This window comes from Lepeophtheirus salmonis, chromosome 4 (genome assembly GCF_016086655.4).
Source record: "Lepeophtheirus salmonis chromosome 4, UVic_Lsal_1.4, whole genome shotgun sequence".
NCBI lineage: Eukaryota > Metazoa > Arthropoda > Copepoda > Siphonostomatoida > Caligidae > Lepeophtheirus > Lepeophtheirus salmonis.
The window spans coordinates 25,153,770-25,173,510 of NC_052134.2; the positions used below are offsets into that span (position 1 = coordinate 25,153,770).

Consider the following 19,741-nt stretch of genomic DNA (forward strand, 5'->3'; position numbering starts at 1 on the left):
ACGTCTTGTAAACCTAAAAAACAAGATTGCGTTAAATGGTTCAATTGGAAAAAATTGTTTTCTCTATAAAGCTATTTTATAAGAGTTGCTTTACAAAATATTACTTTACTAAAGGGTTAGATAAAATGAATGTAAGAATATCACGTATTTATGATCTTGGAATTGTAAGAATAAATGAGAGGTCTAAGAGTATATAAATTAAATTGCTAAGGGTATTAACGAATAGCATTTCATCTAAGTAATTAACAATGTCGATTGTTGGATAACGATCAATATTCCTTTATTGTGTGGGAGCTCAAGCCCCTCCAGCCCACCTCCTGTGAACAACCAGTATTTGTTTATTTATTTTTGGGGCTAAGAGGGTTAATTTGACTTCATGGAAGAAATGTATATTGTAAATGCATTCAATGGCTTACATTCAAAAGCTTATCTCCTTTTTGGGGGTCCTAGATCCCACAAAAGTTTCTGAAGCCACCTAAATTGTTGATAATAAATATGATGAAAATAAACCTATGTACATATATTAGTATTATATTACGGTGGTGATCACTTTTGTAAATAAAAAGCTAGCATCTCATCTGCATAAATATATTATTCAAGGATGGTCTGAAAAGTTTCTTACTTCAACAAGAAGAGGGTATCACTCGTATATAAAAGCTAGTAATATCTATCTATCATCAGTTGACAGTTATCCACTAAAGTTTCAGACATTTTGGACGCACAGTTGTTATGTAACAGTTGTTTGAGTGAGTTGATGTGAGTGTTTTGTGAAAATGGACAAAATTGAGTATCGAGCTGCCATTAAATTTTTGTAAGTGTAACTTATAAATAGATCAAACAATAGCAGACATATCAAGGGCTCTTGTTTTAAAATTTGACGCGTCTAAGTCAATCATCAAACTCTGAGTAATTGAGCCAAAAACAAAAAAATGTCTTGTGAACAATTATTTTGCAGAGAAAAACGCCAACTATTTAGCGGGTTACAGAGATGGGATCATCTCTGGGATAAGTGTGTAGAGCTATGTGGAAAACATTCGGAAAAATTTATTGGATCTTTTTTAGGTTGAACGCTTTTCAACCACCCTTGTACATAGGAGAAAAATATCAAGGACAGAAATTATAAGTAATGGATACAATTTCTACTCTAATTTTTCTTTTCTTCCATCAAAGAATAATAAGTAGTAATCGACAAATTATGTAAACCTATGTATGTACAAAAAAACAACTTTCTAAAATTGCTTTCTAAAAAGAAAAATCTACATGACGTGTACAAGGTAAATTCTCGTATATACATTGTTTGAACCAAGAGAGAAATAGAGTTTGGGGTCGTCTCAAAAACCATAATTATCATTCATGGAAATATGTCAAATATATTTGTTTTTTTACATTTAAAAAGATAGTCTGTATTTTCGTATAATGTTTCTAATTATTTAAAATGAGGATTTCTTTTATTATTAAATTTTGGTAGAAATGCATACATGTTGTTTCAATATATATAGAGAGGAAAATAGTCTCCATTTTTTAGTTTGCCCTTTTTTCTGGAATTGATAATTTGAAGAATGAATTTTATTTTCCTCAGCTGTTGTCATTATTATTTAAATCCTGAGTAGTAAACTTCCTTTTCTAGAATATATATTCAAAATCTGATCAAAAATTCTTGTGTTCTCATAAAAAAAGGATAGTAACCTGGAGAATTTGTTGCGTAATTATAACTGTAAGTCCTTGTTGGACAGAACAAGGCAATTCCGTATCAAAAGTGTACTTCCGTACCGGTATGGACCCAAAAAATGGTACGGACATACAGATAACGAACCGTCTAAAAAAAATCAATATAGCTGCCTTTATTCATTCCTGACTAAGGAAAAAATGTATCCTCTGTTCACATCAGAAAAAAGCACAATCGAAGCGATTTGTAAAGGCTATATATTTTTTTAGTTTAATTAAAAAATACCTGTCTCAAAATTAGTAAATAAATCACCTTGTTATTCTTTTAATATATAGTACTTATAAATAAAAGTATTTCAAAAAAAAAATGTCGTTACATTAAGTTATAATTGTCATCTGGGCCATTTTGAAATTGTTCTTATTAATATAGCTAAGAATATTTAATTTAAAAGAACTTCAAATATAAAAAATGTATTAATGAAAAATTATTTAAATCAGCGTTTCTCAAAGTCGGCGATATAGGGGATGTAATGCAAAGATGGCAACTGAGGAGGGCGGTAATACAAAAAAGAGAAGACTCCATATTAGTACATCAAACAAACGAATTAATTTAATAAATGTCACAATAGAGACTGTTTGATGTATAATAATGGTTACTATTAAATTAATTGGCAAAAACTTGTAAGATTTCAAATTGTAAACACAAAGAAGTTGTCTGAATTTCTGTCAACCGATTCAAATTACTCTGTCATTGTTGAATAAATAAGGGAAATATTTGAATCACTATAACCAGTAGAAAAAGCTACATCAAATAAAGATAATTAATGGATTTACATCTTTTTTTTTTTTTTTTTTTTTTGAGCTGGTTAACATACTTATATATGTTTATAACATATTTATTTGCCCTACATTGAAAATGGTCATCATAAAAAGAGACATTTAGAGCACACAAAAACCCAATGAACTATGCCAGTTTGTGGTGCAATCTACTTCACTTTGGTTCATCCAGAACTTCAGTAGTTATCACTAACACAGTGGAACAGATTTTGTACAAATTAATTGAAGCCAATTATCAAATTTATCTTTGTATGCAGAATCCAAAACTAATCTAAGTTTTTAACTCAGTTGTCTTAATTCTGAAATATCTGGAACAATAGTAATTCGGGACTATTATTGTTCAGAGTTATTTTTTACCCTTAAAACAATCACAAAATTAAAAGTAGAATAAATAAAACTAACGTTAAAGTGTTTCATTGATTTTGTATCTTGAACTCAATATATTTCCATTTTTAAAACTGAAAAATCATGAAAAATAAAACTATCTTATAAAACCTTTTAACATATTCAATATAATATAGTGATTAAGAATATTATTAAAAAAAAAATCAATGTTAAAAAAAGATAACTTTCTAAAAATATGTCACTTCGATTTTGTATTTTTTTAAGTGATGTCATTTTTATTCAAGATGTACTAGCAAATATGCAACATTATCATCATTTTGTTTACGAATTCAATGTTCAATTCATAACATCATTCTCCATAATAAACAATAATGAGTAATACTATTAGTATTAATTGTAATATAAAACATTCATGAACATTGAGTATGTGGACCTTTGTCCTGTGTTCAAGAAACCGCAGCCGAGGCTCAGAGGATTTGGAACACACAGAGCAGGAAAATAGTAACAACAGCGAACATCATGATGGCCCTCAATAGAAACTGATGACTCCGGGCGTTACTAGGTGGAACTCTAGCTACGAGTCCTACAAGTGCCTGGTGACCTAGATAAGGGACTCAGATAAGTAGGTAAAACCTAATCAAATTTGCCAGTGCCAGCAGCCCCACCCCCAACCGTTCATTACAATTAATTATAGTCAGTGTATGTCAAGGTGAGGGTCCCTCTTGCCTTGACAACCTGCAAGCTGAGAATAAGGGTTTATCTTACACCCATCTATAATACCTTAATGACCAACTGTTTTGTCTCAAGTTGGACCCAACTGGGGTATTATATGAAATTAGTCTCAAGTACTTCTCATATCAATTGAAAATACAATTTTGAAGCAAAAATTCATTTAATAAAATTGACATTTGGTAAGACTCAGAGAGAGAGAAACAGAGTAAAAACTGGTACTGGCACTTATCATATCTAGTCATATATTTAGGAGTAAAAACAAACAAACAAAAAGTAGCTATTGAGAAGAAAAAGAAGAAACGAAAACCTTATTTGAAAAGATTAGAAAGCAAATAAAATCTGGATGATTCCAAACAAACGGATCAGATAATTGTACATCAATACGATAGAAAAGCTATTTTTCGGACCTATTCAAGACATAACAGTAAGTAAAAACAAAAGGATGACTATTAGAAATATGAAAAATATTTCTAACATTTCCCTGAGCAGGCTTTACTGGTCTCAGAGACAGCAGAGATCGCAACAGCTACTTGGAATAATATTATCTGATGATGTGATTGATCATACTACGCGTATAGTAAAACGTACGTAGTAAAATCTTGTCAGCAAATTAGAGAAAAAATTTGATGATGAAATATAAGATGAAGGATTTTTTTTTTTTGAAGTTAGGAAAAGGTTGAAATTTGAAAATATTGAAAAGTTGTCCCCTGTCATGTTAAGGAAGAACAATATACATGCTGCAATGATTCAGAAGGAAAGTAATTGTTTCAAGTCTCACTTGAAAAATATGAAAAAAATGCCCTCAGAATTAAAAGCTGATAATATACTCCAATGGCTAAAGAAATAAGTATTGATAATATAGTATGTCCAAAAATTGATGCTGGTATTAAAAATATCCGTTTTCTGGTAAAAAAAATTTTTGGGTGGGAATAAAATGAAATTTGGCTGATGCAATCATTAGGCAATATTGAATTTTTCTCATGCAATAATTTTCGATGATTGTATCATGCATCAATATAAAAGGGCTCAGAATGCACAACAGGATGTTAGTTGAAATTCACGATCTGAATTGGTGAGAAAGTACTCTTTGGAGACCATGGCCAAGGCTGTCCCTGATTTCATTTCAAACTTCTTGAAATGAGACAGCACTTCTTCCAATCTTCGGACAAGCTACAATTCAGAATTAACCTCTGTATGAAATGTTACATTGAAAATAAGCGGTAATTTCATAGCTTAAGGTGGCAATAAAAATTTCTTCCAATTGCGTACAGACCGGTCTTTGAAATATTTCTTGATGTTATCAGAAATAATATTTGTAAAAAAATAATAGAACTTGAAATCTGTCTAAAAAAAACAGTTAGGAAGCACCAGACTCAGAGCTTTTGACTGTTTCTTCTCTTTTACAGAGAAAAGTATGTATCAGGCTTACTTATTTTTCCCACAGTGAAGCACGAGTACGACTGTACAGAATTGTAAAGACGTCCAAATAGGACTTGGATTGTTTTTTTGGCTTTACACCTTCTCTTTCATTCGTCTTATAACTTTCTAAAAGAGAAAATTCGCTTTCTTTTTCCAAATCGTTGGTATATACCTACTCGATAACATCATTTTCCGATCATAGTTCGCTCTAGAAGACTTTTCTTGATATTTTTCTTGTACAATTTGTGCCTCAATAGTTAGTTAGTTAAATATTTATTACTGCTTGCCATACGCACATAAAATAAAATTGTAGAAATAAAAGGCAACGAACACGACCACACAATTAGTATTTGTGCTACTACAGAAGACTCTAAAACCTAGTTTACATTAAAAAAATTCAATAATATTTTTTATTTTTTTACATTTCATAAATTTAAAATACAAAAGTCTTCGTTTTCCTCATTCATAGTTCAAGGTCTCTCGTAACATATGGCGGGGCATCTATTGATGAGATGGTCTGCACTTTGCAATTCTGACAAACAGACATTGCACGTTGAGCTTATGCATTTCCACTTGCTTACATGGACGAGAAAAGGGCCATGTCCAGTGTAGGCCTGATACACATCGACTTCGGCTTATTAAGCATAGTATGTGTATGTTTCATACTTTTATCTTTTTTGTTTCTTCTATCAATATTGATAGAAGAAGTCGTGAATACCCTTCTTCATCTAGCTTGGAAGCGTCCCAAATACTGGTCTTCTCTCCAAGTACCCCTCTTTGCAAGATGGTCTACATTTCTTGTAATGTCAGAATGTCCTTTGCACCATTTTATATGTATATTTTTCTCACTCATTCACTTGATGATGGTTTCTTTACATTTTAAAACTTCTTTACTAGTAATGAGTGGATTAAAGATAGCAACAATTGCTAATTACGAGTCTGATCTGATTATTACATTGTTCTGTGTTTTTTCGAACTTGAGAGGAGTTTCTATAGCTTGTGTTAAGGCAAAAATCTCTGTTTCATTCTCTATCTTGATTTCGTTGTCGTAACACAAGGTATAGAAGCGGAGGAGTAATACACAAAACTGCCTCCATTCCTGCGGTTGTTGTTGATCGAAATGTATGAGTCATTCCTACGGGTGCTTTCCATTGAATGGTGTTAAATATTTACCTTGCTCTTTTCTTTGTAGTGATTGCATGTCCCTATACTAGACACCCATAGGTGATGGTAGGTCTTATCGTAGCTTCATACAACCAATATACCTTGTCTGAGGTCAGTCCCCATTTGCCTTCGCCATATTCCATATCCGAGAACTCTTGGAGGCGTTTTTTTCAAATGCTCTATCCAAGTGAGTCCTTGATCAAAGTCACACCTAGGCACACCATATGTTTGGCATATTCCATCCCATTGCCATCCATTGTGGAAAGTATTTTGATCTAAGTTTATAAGCTTTCGTAAAAACTATAGGCCTTGATTTTGATGGGATAGAGTTAAGAACATTTTCCTTTCCCCATTCAATAACAGTATTGATTGCCCTTTGCTTTGTATTGACAAGGGTGTTGGGATGATTTCCACTAATTAAAAGGAGGACGTCGTCAGCGTTGCAAACGACCTTGATTCCTCCTTTTTAAATTTATTAAGTAAACTATCCATAATCATATTCCAAACGACCTGCAATGGAACACCCCCTTGTGTGCTCCCACGGGTTGGATTGACACAAAAACTTCTTTTCCTTTAAGCATAAAGTTGGAAAGAGTTATCAGGCTGAAGGATTTGGCCATGCTGTAATCTTTTTTAACTGGTTTTGGCAGCAAACTTACTTTCATTTCTCTCCAGCATCTTGGTATAACCAGTGATAAAGATGCCATTATAAAGTTCTGAGATATAGGCAGCGACGTTTTCTGTAAGTTATTGCAGTACAACTGGTTTCAGTTCATCAGGTCCCGAGCTTTTGTATGAGCCAAAGGAGTTAACGGATTCCCTGACCTTGTTGCAATCAAAGAAGTCTATGTTTAAATCATTTACTTTCTGTGTCTACATATTGGGAAATGAGTTTCCATGAGTATTTTTAGTGATTCGACAGCTAATTGTGCTTAGACTTGATCCGTTTTAAAAAGACCAATAGAGTTGTACGTTGTTTTTTGAAATCTTATAAGTCGAGCAATATCTTTTGGACCTTCCGCTTTGCTGCAGAAACTCCTCTATGATTATCTCTGCTCTTTTTTAAGCGCTAAACGATAAGCATTCTGTGTAATAAGGTATTAATCTCAGTGGAAACTACGATGACGCTTTGGTTGGAGTTTACTAAGTGTATACCTTAGGCTGGCAAGATGTTTGGTCCACCAGTGAATTAATTTTGTTGTGATAGTTTTTCTTTTTGGGCACCCAATATCTAATGCAATGTTGATACCCTTGTTAAGCGATTCAGCACACTCATCAATAACATTTGGGTTAGAATATATAACTGGTGCTGATTCTGTGTAGGACCTGAAGAAGTCCCAGTTAGCTTTTCTAAAATTTCTTGATTGCTCCTCGATTGGCATGTATGTGCCAAATCCAAAAACTAGATATCTATGGTCACTGGTAAGACATCGATGGTCTAAGATCTACTTAGTACCCCGTTATCTCGAACTTGTTGAAGGTATGTTGATTCTCAATTGTGATATCGAAGGTTAAACTGGTTCGTTGGGGGATGAAAGTAGGTTCGTTCCTCTGATTTATAACAGTCATATTGTTTTCATCAATGATGTTTTCCAGATACTCTCCTCTCATGTCAGTTTCTCAATTGATTGTGGGCATTTGAGTCCCTACCTAAGAGAAGTTGCTTTTGTTCTTGTTCACAATGCTTAATGAGACGTAACAATGTTTCATTCTCAATATGTTATAATTGTTCAAGGTAAGCACCAGAGATATACGTTACTAGCCAATCTATCTTCATACATATCGTACAGAGCTCTCTTTCTGTGAATTTTGGAACTCACTATGCTTGCAAATGTTTGCAAATCGTATAAAAGCCCTTGGATTTGACCCAAGTGAGTCGTGGATTCTAAATCCTCTAAGAGCGAGACTTTTCCTTATGCCAGTACTGAGATATGGCTCAGTTATTAGGGATACTTATGATGTTTGCCATTTGAGCTCTGAGTTTATTGCTTTAGAGTTTTGAGTGTTAATATACAAACAGCTAATCATCACTATTTTTTGGGTGGTTTTTTTCTGCTTGTCTATTTTGGATTGCTTTTTCAGAATTTTCCTAGTTGGGTTTTTAAATTCCGCCTTTGGGTCCTGATCGATTTTTCCGCAATTGGCTGGGCTGTTGCTTGTTCTCTTGGCGTGTCACCTTCATTGAGATCTTCAATCCCTCAACAATTGGCATCAGTGGCATCATTAACATCTATTGATTTGTTGCCACAACTATCAATCTCAGTTTGTTTATTAACTTCTGTATTATCTTTTTTTCTAGTGGCAGTATAATCTTTAATGCTAATGTTACAAGTTGTTTTTGATTTATTATCATCTTCTTCATTTAGTTTTGTGGTGTCCCCCTCTACTTCTTCTTCCTCTTGTTGGATAATGGGTGCTTTCTTTGGGTCTTGGAAACGTACCTTTCCTGCTGAGGCTATTCTGATAGTGAAGTCTATCAATTACAGGCCTTCAAATGCCAGTGGGTCTACGCATATGTAGATTACATTACCAAAGTTAGTCATTTCAAATTTTGCAAGTTCCACCTTACCTATAATATGAAGAATATTGCATTGGTGTGCTATAATGCGAGCAAAAACGTTGTTTCGAATATTACCAGTCATCTCATGTACAAAACCCGTGAACTATTTTTTCTCTTTTCTGAGTTCCCTCATTCGTTCCTCTTCATCCATATGGTCTCAAGTAGAGGTGTATTTGCAATTATGTATTATCGGACATATTATCCAGAAGCATCATCATTTACGTATAGTGACACCCTTCGTAGTTAAGAATTAGAGCTTCTATAGGTGGAGACAGACGACGTACGTAGTCAGTATCAAGTATTTTAATAACTTTGTTGCATTCAATGATATGGTTCTTATTATGCCAATTTAGATTGCTTCCTCAGCAATGTCAGCGTTTTTATATTCTTTGTTGTCCTTAGCAGCCATTTGAAGAATATGAGTCCTCTTTGAAGGAGGGATTTCTTTTGTTGGGCCCTCTCTCCCTCGTTTCATTATACTAGGGGCTCGCTTTGAATCCTTCTTTTTGTACCAGGATTTTTCTTGTTATTAGCCTCTTTCGAGTTCCTTTTTGATTCCTTCTTAAGGAGATTTTTTTTGGATATAACCCTCTTCCCCCACTTGTTGTAGGAGATGGTTTCCCGTTTCATGTTGAGTCGATGTTAGAATCATCCTCCATATTTATACAAGAAATGAGATATCTAGTTAGTTAGTTATTATTTCTAAGTAGAGAGAGGTTGACCGATATTGAAGTCTGGAAAGTTCCAATATATATATTTATTTTATTACAGTTAGTAGAAGACAAAGGAACAACGTCATATTTAAATCCCTTCATAACTTTCCAACGAAGAAAAGGAGATATCTAGGCAGTCAAAAGTCAGCCAAAGTCCTCAAAAAGTGTAAACAGGATATTTTATCACTATTTAATCGAATGAATAGGTAGAAAAGTACTTATGTTCTCTTCATTTATATTTAATATTACAGATGCCAGAAATGACGTGTTCTTTGTTACACATAGGTTTTGTGAATTTTTTGTGTTTCAATAACCTCTTCATTTGATGGGAGACGTTTTTGCATTCCTTTTTTGAGAGCCCTTTCTTATTTAAAAGTTTTAAGTCGTTTTTCCATGCATTAACGCATCATGTGTCCAAAATTAAAGCATGTTTGACATAGAAGTTCCATTCCAGAAAACTTCAGCTTAATTAAATTTCCTTGCAACGATCTGCTATAATTTCCACAATGTAGTCTTTGTCTCGCCAAATCTCCCCATAATTCTTATATTTTACCCTCTGCTTTATTATCAATTGTTTTTTGGGAGGGGGGATAGGGATTTATAATTTTACATAATTGCTTCAACCATTCATTTAATATATTTGCTTCATTTACTCTTTTGAAAGTATTAATAAGCGTCACAACCAATTTTCTTCTTTTTATTATTATTAACCTTGTCAATTTATTTTACTTTAAAAGTGATCTACTCGATTAAACTATCTATATTTTTTATTTTCATCACATTGTGTTTTTTCAAGTCATCAATTAAACCCCTAACGTATAAAGGGAATTTAGTATAAAAACAAATTTGACCAAGGTGAAATCTAAGATTAGCACACCCAATTTCATGATCATTAAAACCATATTTTGTTGCTATGTTGTAAATGTAAATGTATTTAACATTTTCTCCTCCAAAGCACAAACCTTCTGCATTCTCCATTGTGAGCACTAAAGTTGATTAAAATTCTTTATTAAGCCTCTATTACTTCCTGATATTATCGTCAGGAGGTTTCTCGGGAGGTTTAATGTACATATTTTTGGTAAAAGTTCCAACTATATCTTCATTAAAAAAATAAAGGCAGATATATATTATATGTATACTACTGCGGGCACGCTATCTTAAAGATAGCTAATATATATTATAAAGAGTATTTATGTTAAAATTCTTAACTAAAACTACATATAATTGTTAAATTTCCATTATAAACCCAACATTTTTTTGTTTTCTATACATATAATGTAAATATAATCAAACCTGCACCCCCTTGTGACACATTTGAAACAAGCAACATATAATTCACCATGTGCAAATACTGATTTTGGTAATTATAAAGTAATTTTTTCAAATGTTTGCAATTTATTTATTGTCATTGTCATTGCTAACTTGCCATGTTTCTTCTTCAACCATAGTAAAGATACATACTAAGACTAACTCGCTAATCCTCTTCTTCATTCATTTACATAATTCCCTTTCCAAGACTAATTCCATTAGTAAATAACTAATATCTAATGAAGTATAAATAATTGTATTAATTATACTCAATGCAAATTCTTTTCTTTTTTTAATGTTTCATCTCATTTTTTTAACTTGTACATACAAAATCTCAACTTGTGCACAAAGAATTTATATTATGAATGTACATTTATGCAAAAAGTTATATAAATGACTACTTTAAAATAAAAGGGAATATGAGTGGTAGCACGATTTGTTGATTGCTTCATTTATCAAAACATAATTTTTAAAAAGTTGTACTCTAAATACAAATATGTATGTACATACATTATAATCCATTCTACCATAAAATTATTTGAGTATATGGCATTCATGTACTTTTTCCATATTTGACTTGTGATTATTGAAAATATCAAAAGTATCTAAGTCAGTGTAACAAATATGTAACCTATTTCCGTGTGAAATCCTGCTTATGAAGCTTTTCATAAGATTTATTTGATTATATTCTAACAAAACTTGTTTAAAAATCAGAATCTATAAGTCTTCTAATTAATATGCCAAAACTGTTTGACACTACACGTACACAGTAGATTATAAAATTGTTAAACATGAAATTTATATTAAGTTTTGCTCATTCTTGTCTACAATGGAATTAATAAATTGAATCATCTATTTTATTAAATTCTTTCAATTAAATAATCTTTTTTGTATAAGAATCATCATTAAGAGTAACTAATGCTTTTTTTTTTTTAATGAAAGGAAACAAAATAATATTTTTCAAATATTAGTTACCTTCACGGTTAAGTTTTCTCACGCTGAGTTTTCCTCCAAGTAAATATTACTTACAGTAAACAGAGAGCAGTGAACTTTCTATACTCCTGTTTTAATCCAAGAAGCTTGGTCCTCGTTATTTTTGTTAATGGTGGTCTACGATTAAAAGGTAAAAATTAGAATTCCAGTTTTATAAAATAACCAAAAAACTCGCATCAATAATTACTAAATTTAAGGACCCATCCAAATTGGATGGATAACTTGTTCCAAAGAATAATAACATTATCATAAATATCCATCAGTGACGTCATCATCAATTAATCTTCCTAATTTTTATGAGAATAATAAACCCTTAATTAGGCCGAAATTAAGAAAAATAGCAAACTACTGTATGCATAATTTATACTAAATTATTTCACTTATTGGACTGAGCTCCTTACTATAATATTAGTGAAGATGGTGCCTTTTAGGGGTGTTCTAAGAATTGGGGGTTTTTTCGAGGAAGGGCATGTAAAGAGTTCTTAAAGAAAGTCCAGCCATAATTCATTTATGGAACACTTCTCTTGTCTAGAGGGACACGTCTTTTAAGGGGATGAGACTGATTTTTAGTCCTGTGTTCAGGAAAGATATAAACTTAATTTTTTTGCCAATGCTTCATAACATCTACGAACCAAAGATATGAAGAGTTCTTAAAGAATATCTTAATGTTATGTCTAAGTATAGCATACGTCATTTATGGAGCACTTTTCTTGACTAGAGGGACACGTCTATTACCCATCCCAGTACTTGTGAAGGATTGAGATGGTTTTTAAATATGATAGGCGTAGATTGATACTTTTTGCATTAAAAAAAAATCTTAAATCATCGGTTTTGATCCATTCTTAATCTATGAAAATTATGTTTTCTATCATGCTATGGAAAGGCCACAAGCATTAAAATAAATGTCCCATTGGTTATTGGCCATTTTTCAAGTTTTAAGAAGAATTGAGACCAAACGATGCAATTTGGACACAAAATTTTAAACCCTAACTCTTCTGTAGTGTATTTTCAATTTTGGAACATTTTGCTATTTAATTGTTCCAAAAATTGTTGAAGGAGTTGTCAAGAGTTATTTTTTCGACGGCATTATTTTCCATAACTTTTTTGGTTTTGCAAGTACAAAAAAATGTTGGTATTTTTGTGTTTCTATTCACAATGCGAATAAATGATATTAACTACTTTTTGCAAAATTTGTGCAAAACATTGTTGTGCTGTTTTTCTTTCTTCTTTTTTTGCAAATTTCGATTTGGCAATTTTTTGATAAAAATAAAAGATGGGCTTCCCATCTAGCCAAATTTTTACTTTTATATATGCTGGTATTTTATTTGAAGTTTATAAAACAGTTTATTTTATTTTTAATTCATAATAATACTTATACATATATAATATAAAGGCTCCATATTATAATGCTTGGCCACACCGAAGAGTTATACATATTAACAAGAAATAAAAGCGACGATTGTTAATGTAATTTCCGCTTCTTTCTTGAACCGAGCAATCCCGGGTAACCCTTTGGTAGTATATACATACATATATTACATATACTCTTATTTTTCTCTTTTCTTTGATATGCAAATTTTTTAATAACTCATCATTTCTTTTTCTAGGTGTATTACATATTTTTTATACCACTGGTATTTTTTTTTTTAATATAATATTTTTTTAAGTTGAACAAGGCTATTTTCTTATAGACTATAAATTTCAATACAAACAACCATACGCACGAATTGGCATTCCCCTCGTAAAAAAAATATCAAAATAATAAAGTTAACTAACTGCATAATACATATACATAGATTGTAATAGACATGAATGTGGAGTGGAACAAGTTTGACCCAAAATCTTGCAAAAATCAACCTAATGTGATTAATATGTTGGTTAAATCAAGTTTCAGTAGTTAAAGTGTCAAAATCTCACCGATCTAGTTGTAAATTCTAACCACTTTTGGTGTGTTAAAAAAAGGAAACCAAAAACAAAGCCATATCAAGAATATTTTGGAGGAGAGTAGCTAATTTTCATGGTCAGGGGTGTCCGCAGGGAGTGGGCTGGAAAACACTAAGTCTGTTTCTATAAAATTCTCCAAATTGTTTTTGGCCTTCAACTCTAAACACTTTCAGTGGATTAGGGTAATAAATCTTCAAAAACGTGTTTTTTTGTTTTTTTGCAAAAGTAAAGTCTAATTATAATGTCGGAAATTTAAACCTATAGAATTTTGTATTTTCCTCCTCCCCATAAAAAAAGAAAAATCCTACAGACACTCCTGATGACGTTTCATTACATTAGCTACAAGCAAAAATGAGAGAAAGGAAATGAAAAGAAATATTACTCTGTTTCAAGCAAGGATATCAGAAGGAATTACTCTGACATTGACCATCGATCCTACTCCGAGTCGAGCAAAACTTACCCTTATAAAACCTTAAAAATCTTGATACTCTTTCATGACAATAAATGCAATTCCAATTGTGCAGTTGAAGGAGAATACAATTGAAATTCAAAGCTGAATATTCAAAAAATCCTTTTAAAGTAAACGTTACTCAGAAATCAATATTTTTATACATAAAATAGTTTACATAGAAAAACATAAAGTAAAAAATCCGTTAGCTTTAAGCATTTTCTTTCCTTTTTTTGGTTTCCTTTTCATAGGAATTCATAAGGATGAAAAATATCCCTGTGGCTAGTTTTCCTCCGTACAGTTGAAAATTGTAAGCTGGCGTTAGCATTTTTTTTTACTTTATGTTGTTTTATTTTTTTAATTCATTTACATTGCTTTTCAATCAATACGGATACAATAAGACAGGACCTAATTAAACACTAATTGCCTCGCAATGGGGAGTTTCAAAATTACTTATTTGCATAAGTATCCAAAAATGGTGTTTTTTATATACATATATACTTTGAATAGATTTGACTCTATTTATATTTCATTTCAGAAGCACGTGCCCCAAGTCCCTCCGCACTATCCCAGGCTAGGCTCAGCACATACTTAATTTTTTGTGCTCGATCATATCTACAATTCTGAGATATCTAATTCACTCTTAAATCTAAACATATACTTTTTTATTTTTTGAAAAAACAAAATGAGATTACCACACATTCAAATAAAACTTACTTGGTTTTTTGTGTGTATTTTTAAAAAGAGTTTTATCATGGCCTCCAAGCTTTAGATCTTCAAAGTATTATATTACATTATAAAAAGAAACACAAAGTTTTCGTAAATGTTGTTATACAGTTGTATTACTGAAGTAAATCTGTGTATATAATAATAATATTCCTTCGTTTCTCAGGAGCACGTCACTCTCGTTATCTAATATTTCTTATAAATATATTAGGATCTGTATATTAAGTATATTATTTATTTGAAAAATATTTAGGGGTAACTAAGGTAATATGTGCTCCTGGGTAATATGATACAGCCTAATATACACATTACTATTCCCTCTAAAGCTACTTTGTTTTGACATATAACAGTAAATGACATCATCTTTCAAACATATTGCATTCAGGCTAATTAAGCATGGGAAAAATGTATATATTTGTTATTTTTACCTTTTTTCCGCAAATATTTAATATTTTTTTAAATTCTACTCTATTAGAGGGTTAAATTTGTCATACAAGCAAAGATAAAATGGCAAATATATAATACAATTTCTGTTTAATAAGGATTATTCTCTAAGATGATACATTTTTTTTGTAACATAATAAACTATATATGAAATTGTTCGGTTGACAGTAATTGGACAAAGCTTTATTGATATTTCTGATTTGTTATAAGGCTTCCAAATCCACAATTTGTAGGAGCTGCATCCAGAGGTGCATTCACAAATTTTAATTTTGTCAAAGAGGAGTGTGACCTATATGAAGCCTATCAAACACTTGTTACCCACATTATAGTTTATGTCTGAGTGATTTTATCAATTATGCATTACTACCTAATTTGTAGCTAAATAAAAAAATATAAACTAATTCAGTTTCATTTATACAAATACAACCTTTTTCACCCATATTTCCCGATCATGGAGTTATATGGACCAATTGCAGAGTTTTTAAAAAGTCCTCTAGCTTCAAATATTTTTGTGTGTTCTTGAAATTTTTAATGCAGAACATGAAGGTACTTTTACTATAAATATTCTACCTACATGACTATAATGGATTAAAAAATATAGTTGGTTTTGAAAAAGTGTTATTCCCACTCTATGATATTTTTTTTTTTATAGAATCAAGTTGGGCTTGCAAGATTTATATATTGTGTTATGATGTGATATTGGATATTGAACGATTCTTAATATGTATTATTTTTTATAATTTATGAATTGTGATACATCGATAATAAACACACCTAATTTTTGAAATCTAAAGAAGAATCTGAATAATCTTTCAATATTTAACAAAGCATCGATTACCATATATTAAATGAAGCCTGGCTGTACTTGTTTATCCATTTATTCATCCCTGCCCTCATCTACAGGCATGGAGATGCTCTTTAGTTTGGGTTCAGACATTTTGCGACCAAAAAAGTTGTCTTTAACTCCTACGATTTTCGAAATTGTGTCTTTATGATAGAAAACTTCGACTTGCTTTTGAAAAAGGAGTAGGAAGAGGAGGTTTAAATGGTGTATTTGATATTTTAATTTATAATTTTTCATTTACAGAATTTCTAATTATTATTACCTATATTATTAAGTAATTTTATCATTTAATGTAGTCATAATAAGGATTAAATTCATAGTCTGATCGTAAAATTGGAATTATGAGCCTCTCAAGAAAAAATACCCGTATTCTTATGAAGTTCTATGAATAATAAATAAATTTTGAAAATAGGTCTGAAATATTTCAACATTACACTTTATTATCATTGAGTTTTCAGTCGCGAGAAAAACTTGACCGTGGACCGGACGTACAACAGATACAATGATATGGGGGTGACCAATGAGAAGTCCACTGTTCCTCACTTCTTCAAAACCAAATTTCCGGCATCCATTATGACCTTGGACGTCGGGGGAGAAACGGGTCAGTGAGGCCCCTGTTCTTACATAACTCGAAGGAACGGGTTGAGTCAGATAAATACTATGACGTTTTGAAGACTATTGTCATTACCTGTATGATGAAGGAGTCCAATGGATCCCAGTTCATGTTTTAACAAGAATTTGCTCTTTCACATACGGTCAAGAAGACTTAGAACCTTCTTAACAGCAATAAAATCCCTTTTTGGAACAACAAAACCACCCTCCAAAACCCCTTATTTTAACCCCTTGGACCTCTACTCCTAGGGGAAGTTATAGACAGGTTTGTGCTACCAGACACTACAGTATCCAGGCTCTGAAGGCCTCTATTACCAAACACTGCGCGTGCAAGGCCTTCAGGCCAAGAATCGAGCGAGTGGTTGCCAAAAATAAAGATCACATTAAATAACATTATTGTCAATACAATAAAGAATAAATTGAATAGTTACAATTTTATCTACTTGAAACCTTTATTGATCTGGAAGCAGCTAAATTCAGTCCCAATTTCTCTGCAACACCCTGTATAAGTAATTACTAAATATTTCCTTTTTTAATTATTTATGTGATGAAGGTGCTCTGAGTTAATTATTTTCAGATGGAAGTACATGAAAGTAGTCTCAAGTAATGCTCATATCAACTGCAAATGCAATACTCAAACAAAAATTCAAATAATAAAATTGGCATGTAAGACTCAGAGAGAGAGTTAAAACTAGTAGTATTGGAGCACTTATCATATCTAGTCAAGATATTTAGGAGTAACAAACATACAAAACGCTACGCTCATGATAAAAGATTAAAAATGAAACTAAATGGGGATGATTCCGAACAAACGTATAATACAATTGTGGATCAAGACGAAACAAAAACTACTTTTTCAGACCTATTACATACTGAACAGTACGCAAAAATAAACAGCAGACTATTAAAAATATGAAACATATTTCTAACATAGCCCAAGCCTGCCTCATATTGGTCTCAGAAAAACAGCAGAAATAGCAACAGCTACTTGAAATAATTGTAGATTGACTACACTTGATGATGTTAACTCAGCGATTGATTATGGTATGAGTATATTAAAAAAAGTAAGCAAAATCTTGTCATCAAATTAAAGAAACAATTTGGTGATGAAATAAAAAAAAGTAATAATTTTTTTTTTGTTCTTTAGGCAGGAAAAGTATTGATGAAATGTGAAAATAGTGAGAATTTGTCACCTTGTCACGGTGAAAGAAGAACATTATACTTGTCGCAATGATTCAGGAGAGTAGTACCTGTTTCCTTTATCAACTGAAACACATGGGGAAAAAAACCATCAGAATTAAAAGCCGATAATATACTGCAAGGACCAAAAAAATAAGTATTGATAATATACTTCAGGGTATTGGAAATGAAGGTGTAAAAAGTAAACAAGTTTGGATTGTATATGATGTTTATGAAAATGAGCTTAAATTAAGATTACTTCAATCTGCTTCTGAATAAAAAATATACAACTTTTGAAATTTATTAAACTTAAACAAACAATAACAAAAAAATTTAAGTATTTTTGTAAAATATTTTTCCTTGGGCATTCCCAACTTCATTTTGCAAGTGAAGGAAGTGAACTTTTCATTTATTTTTGGTTAGTTAATTTTATTATCTTTATTTTGTTTTTTCCTTGACCCTTCGATTTGGAGATTTGGATCTGAAGAGTGAGATAACTTTTTAATAACACCTCAATAACAAAGTTATAAAAAATATTGGCCCCCTATTAAAATACACCAATCCTCTCTAATAAATTGTGTTTGGGTTTCATAACTCAATACGTCCACCATTGTCCGGAAACTATTTATTTTTCATTCAAAACTAAAGTTATTCTGAATGTGATTCGGCTAAAGATATACATATTAATAAATCTTAGCATTCATACAAAGAAATATGCCTGACATTCTTCTAACTATTGAACACGATGTGCTCAACTTTTATTGGGTTTAATTTTTTTGCTACACAATCTTAATTATAATTTAAACCAAATAATGCAACTAATTTATTTTATGTTTTGCAAAAATTTATACTTGTATAAGCAAATTATACAAGTTTGAATATAACGTTTTATATAATTATATAAAAATTATAAAAATATCTGTTCGCAATTGTCTGTCAATATGGAAGAAAAGAAGAAGCAAGGGATCAATGTACATTATAAACCAAATAAATAACTAAATTAGCAAATTTTTCTTTGCCCTAGGCTCAACTTATGGTAAAATCGGACCTGCAGTCGGACATCAAATGACAACTTCGGCCTCAAGAAGGATGGGAACAACTAAAAATAGTTTATGATTATGACAGTTACCAAATACGTATATTAAGTGGTGGCAGGAAAAAGGTGAAAGACAGGTTTACAAATTCCACCAAAAGAAGTGAATATACTATTATTACCTTTTCAATACGTATAAAGTGCAACAAAACTCACTTTGCATTCAATTAAAAAAGTTAATTAATAAATAAATACTTCACATCACATTATTTTACTTTATTGTAACATTAGTATATATTTATCAAGCTATGTGGAATAAAGTCTTAAGGACTTTATTCGAATCATATGAACTTCATTTCCATCAATAATTAGCTTAATAAATACATAATCCGATTTCCTCTCACAAGACGCATTCAATATTCCATCAGAAGAGCATAAATTATTATCAAAATCTTCGAAACGAAGTTTAGGATCCTGAGCTATGATTCCTTTAGAGTCAATTGCTTCAAACTGCAACGTAACATGAATGGCACGCACAGAGGTTGGAATTCCTGCAAAAAAGATTGGAATGCTTTTCTTCTTTGTCAAATAAAGGACTAAGCCCCCCTCCATGATATGAGACGTAGTATGAAGTAAATAACTTGGTTGAATTTCCATTCGTCTATCGAAAAGAATAACTTTAAATTAATATAAATAAATCAAAAATATGTTTGTGAAAAAATGACTAACAATGATGCAATTTGTTGCATTAAAATTCACGAATCCTCTCTAATAA

At 31.4% G+C, this 19,741-nt stretch overlaps 1 protein-coding gene and 1 long non-coding RNA gene across 4 annotated transcripts in view; one reads left to right on the top strand and one right to left on the bottom strand.

Moving 5' to 3' along the window:
- The first annotated feature begins 16,595 nt into the window (after positions 1–16,595).
- On the top strand, positions 16,596–19,230 carry LOC139905186 (uncharacterized). The gene is made up of 2 exons (XR_011779746.1): positions 16,596–17,818; positions 17,902–19,230. It is a non-coding gene; the product is annotated as an uncharacterized lncRNA (long non-coding RNA).
- Positions 19,228–19,741, bottom strand: part of ENGase (cytosolic endo-beta-N-acetylglucosaminidase) — a 212,235-nt gene continuing 211,721 nt past the window's right edge. For all 3 annotated transcript variants that reach the window (XM_040709689.2, XM_040709691.2, XM_040709690.2), the window contains one exon: positions 19,228–19,627. In XM_040709689.2, coding sequence (XP_040565623.1) covers positions 19,273–19,627 — 355 coding nt within the window. In that variant the 3' untranslated portion in view covers positions 19,228–19,272. The remainder of the gene's footprint in view (positions 19,628–19,741) is intronic.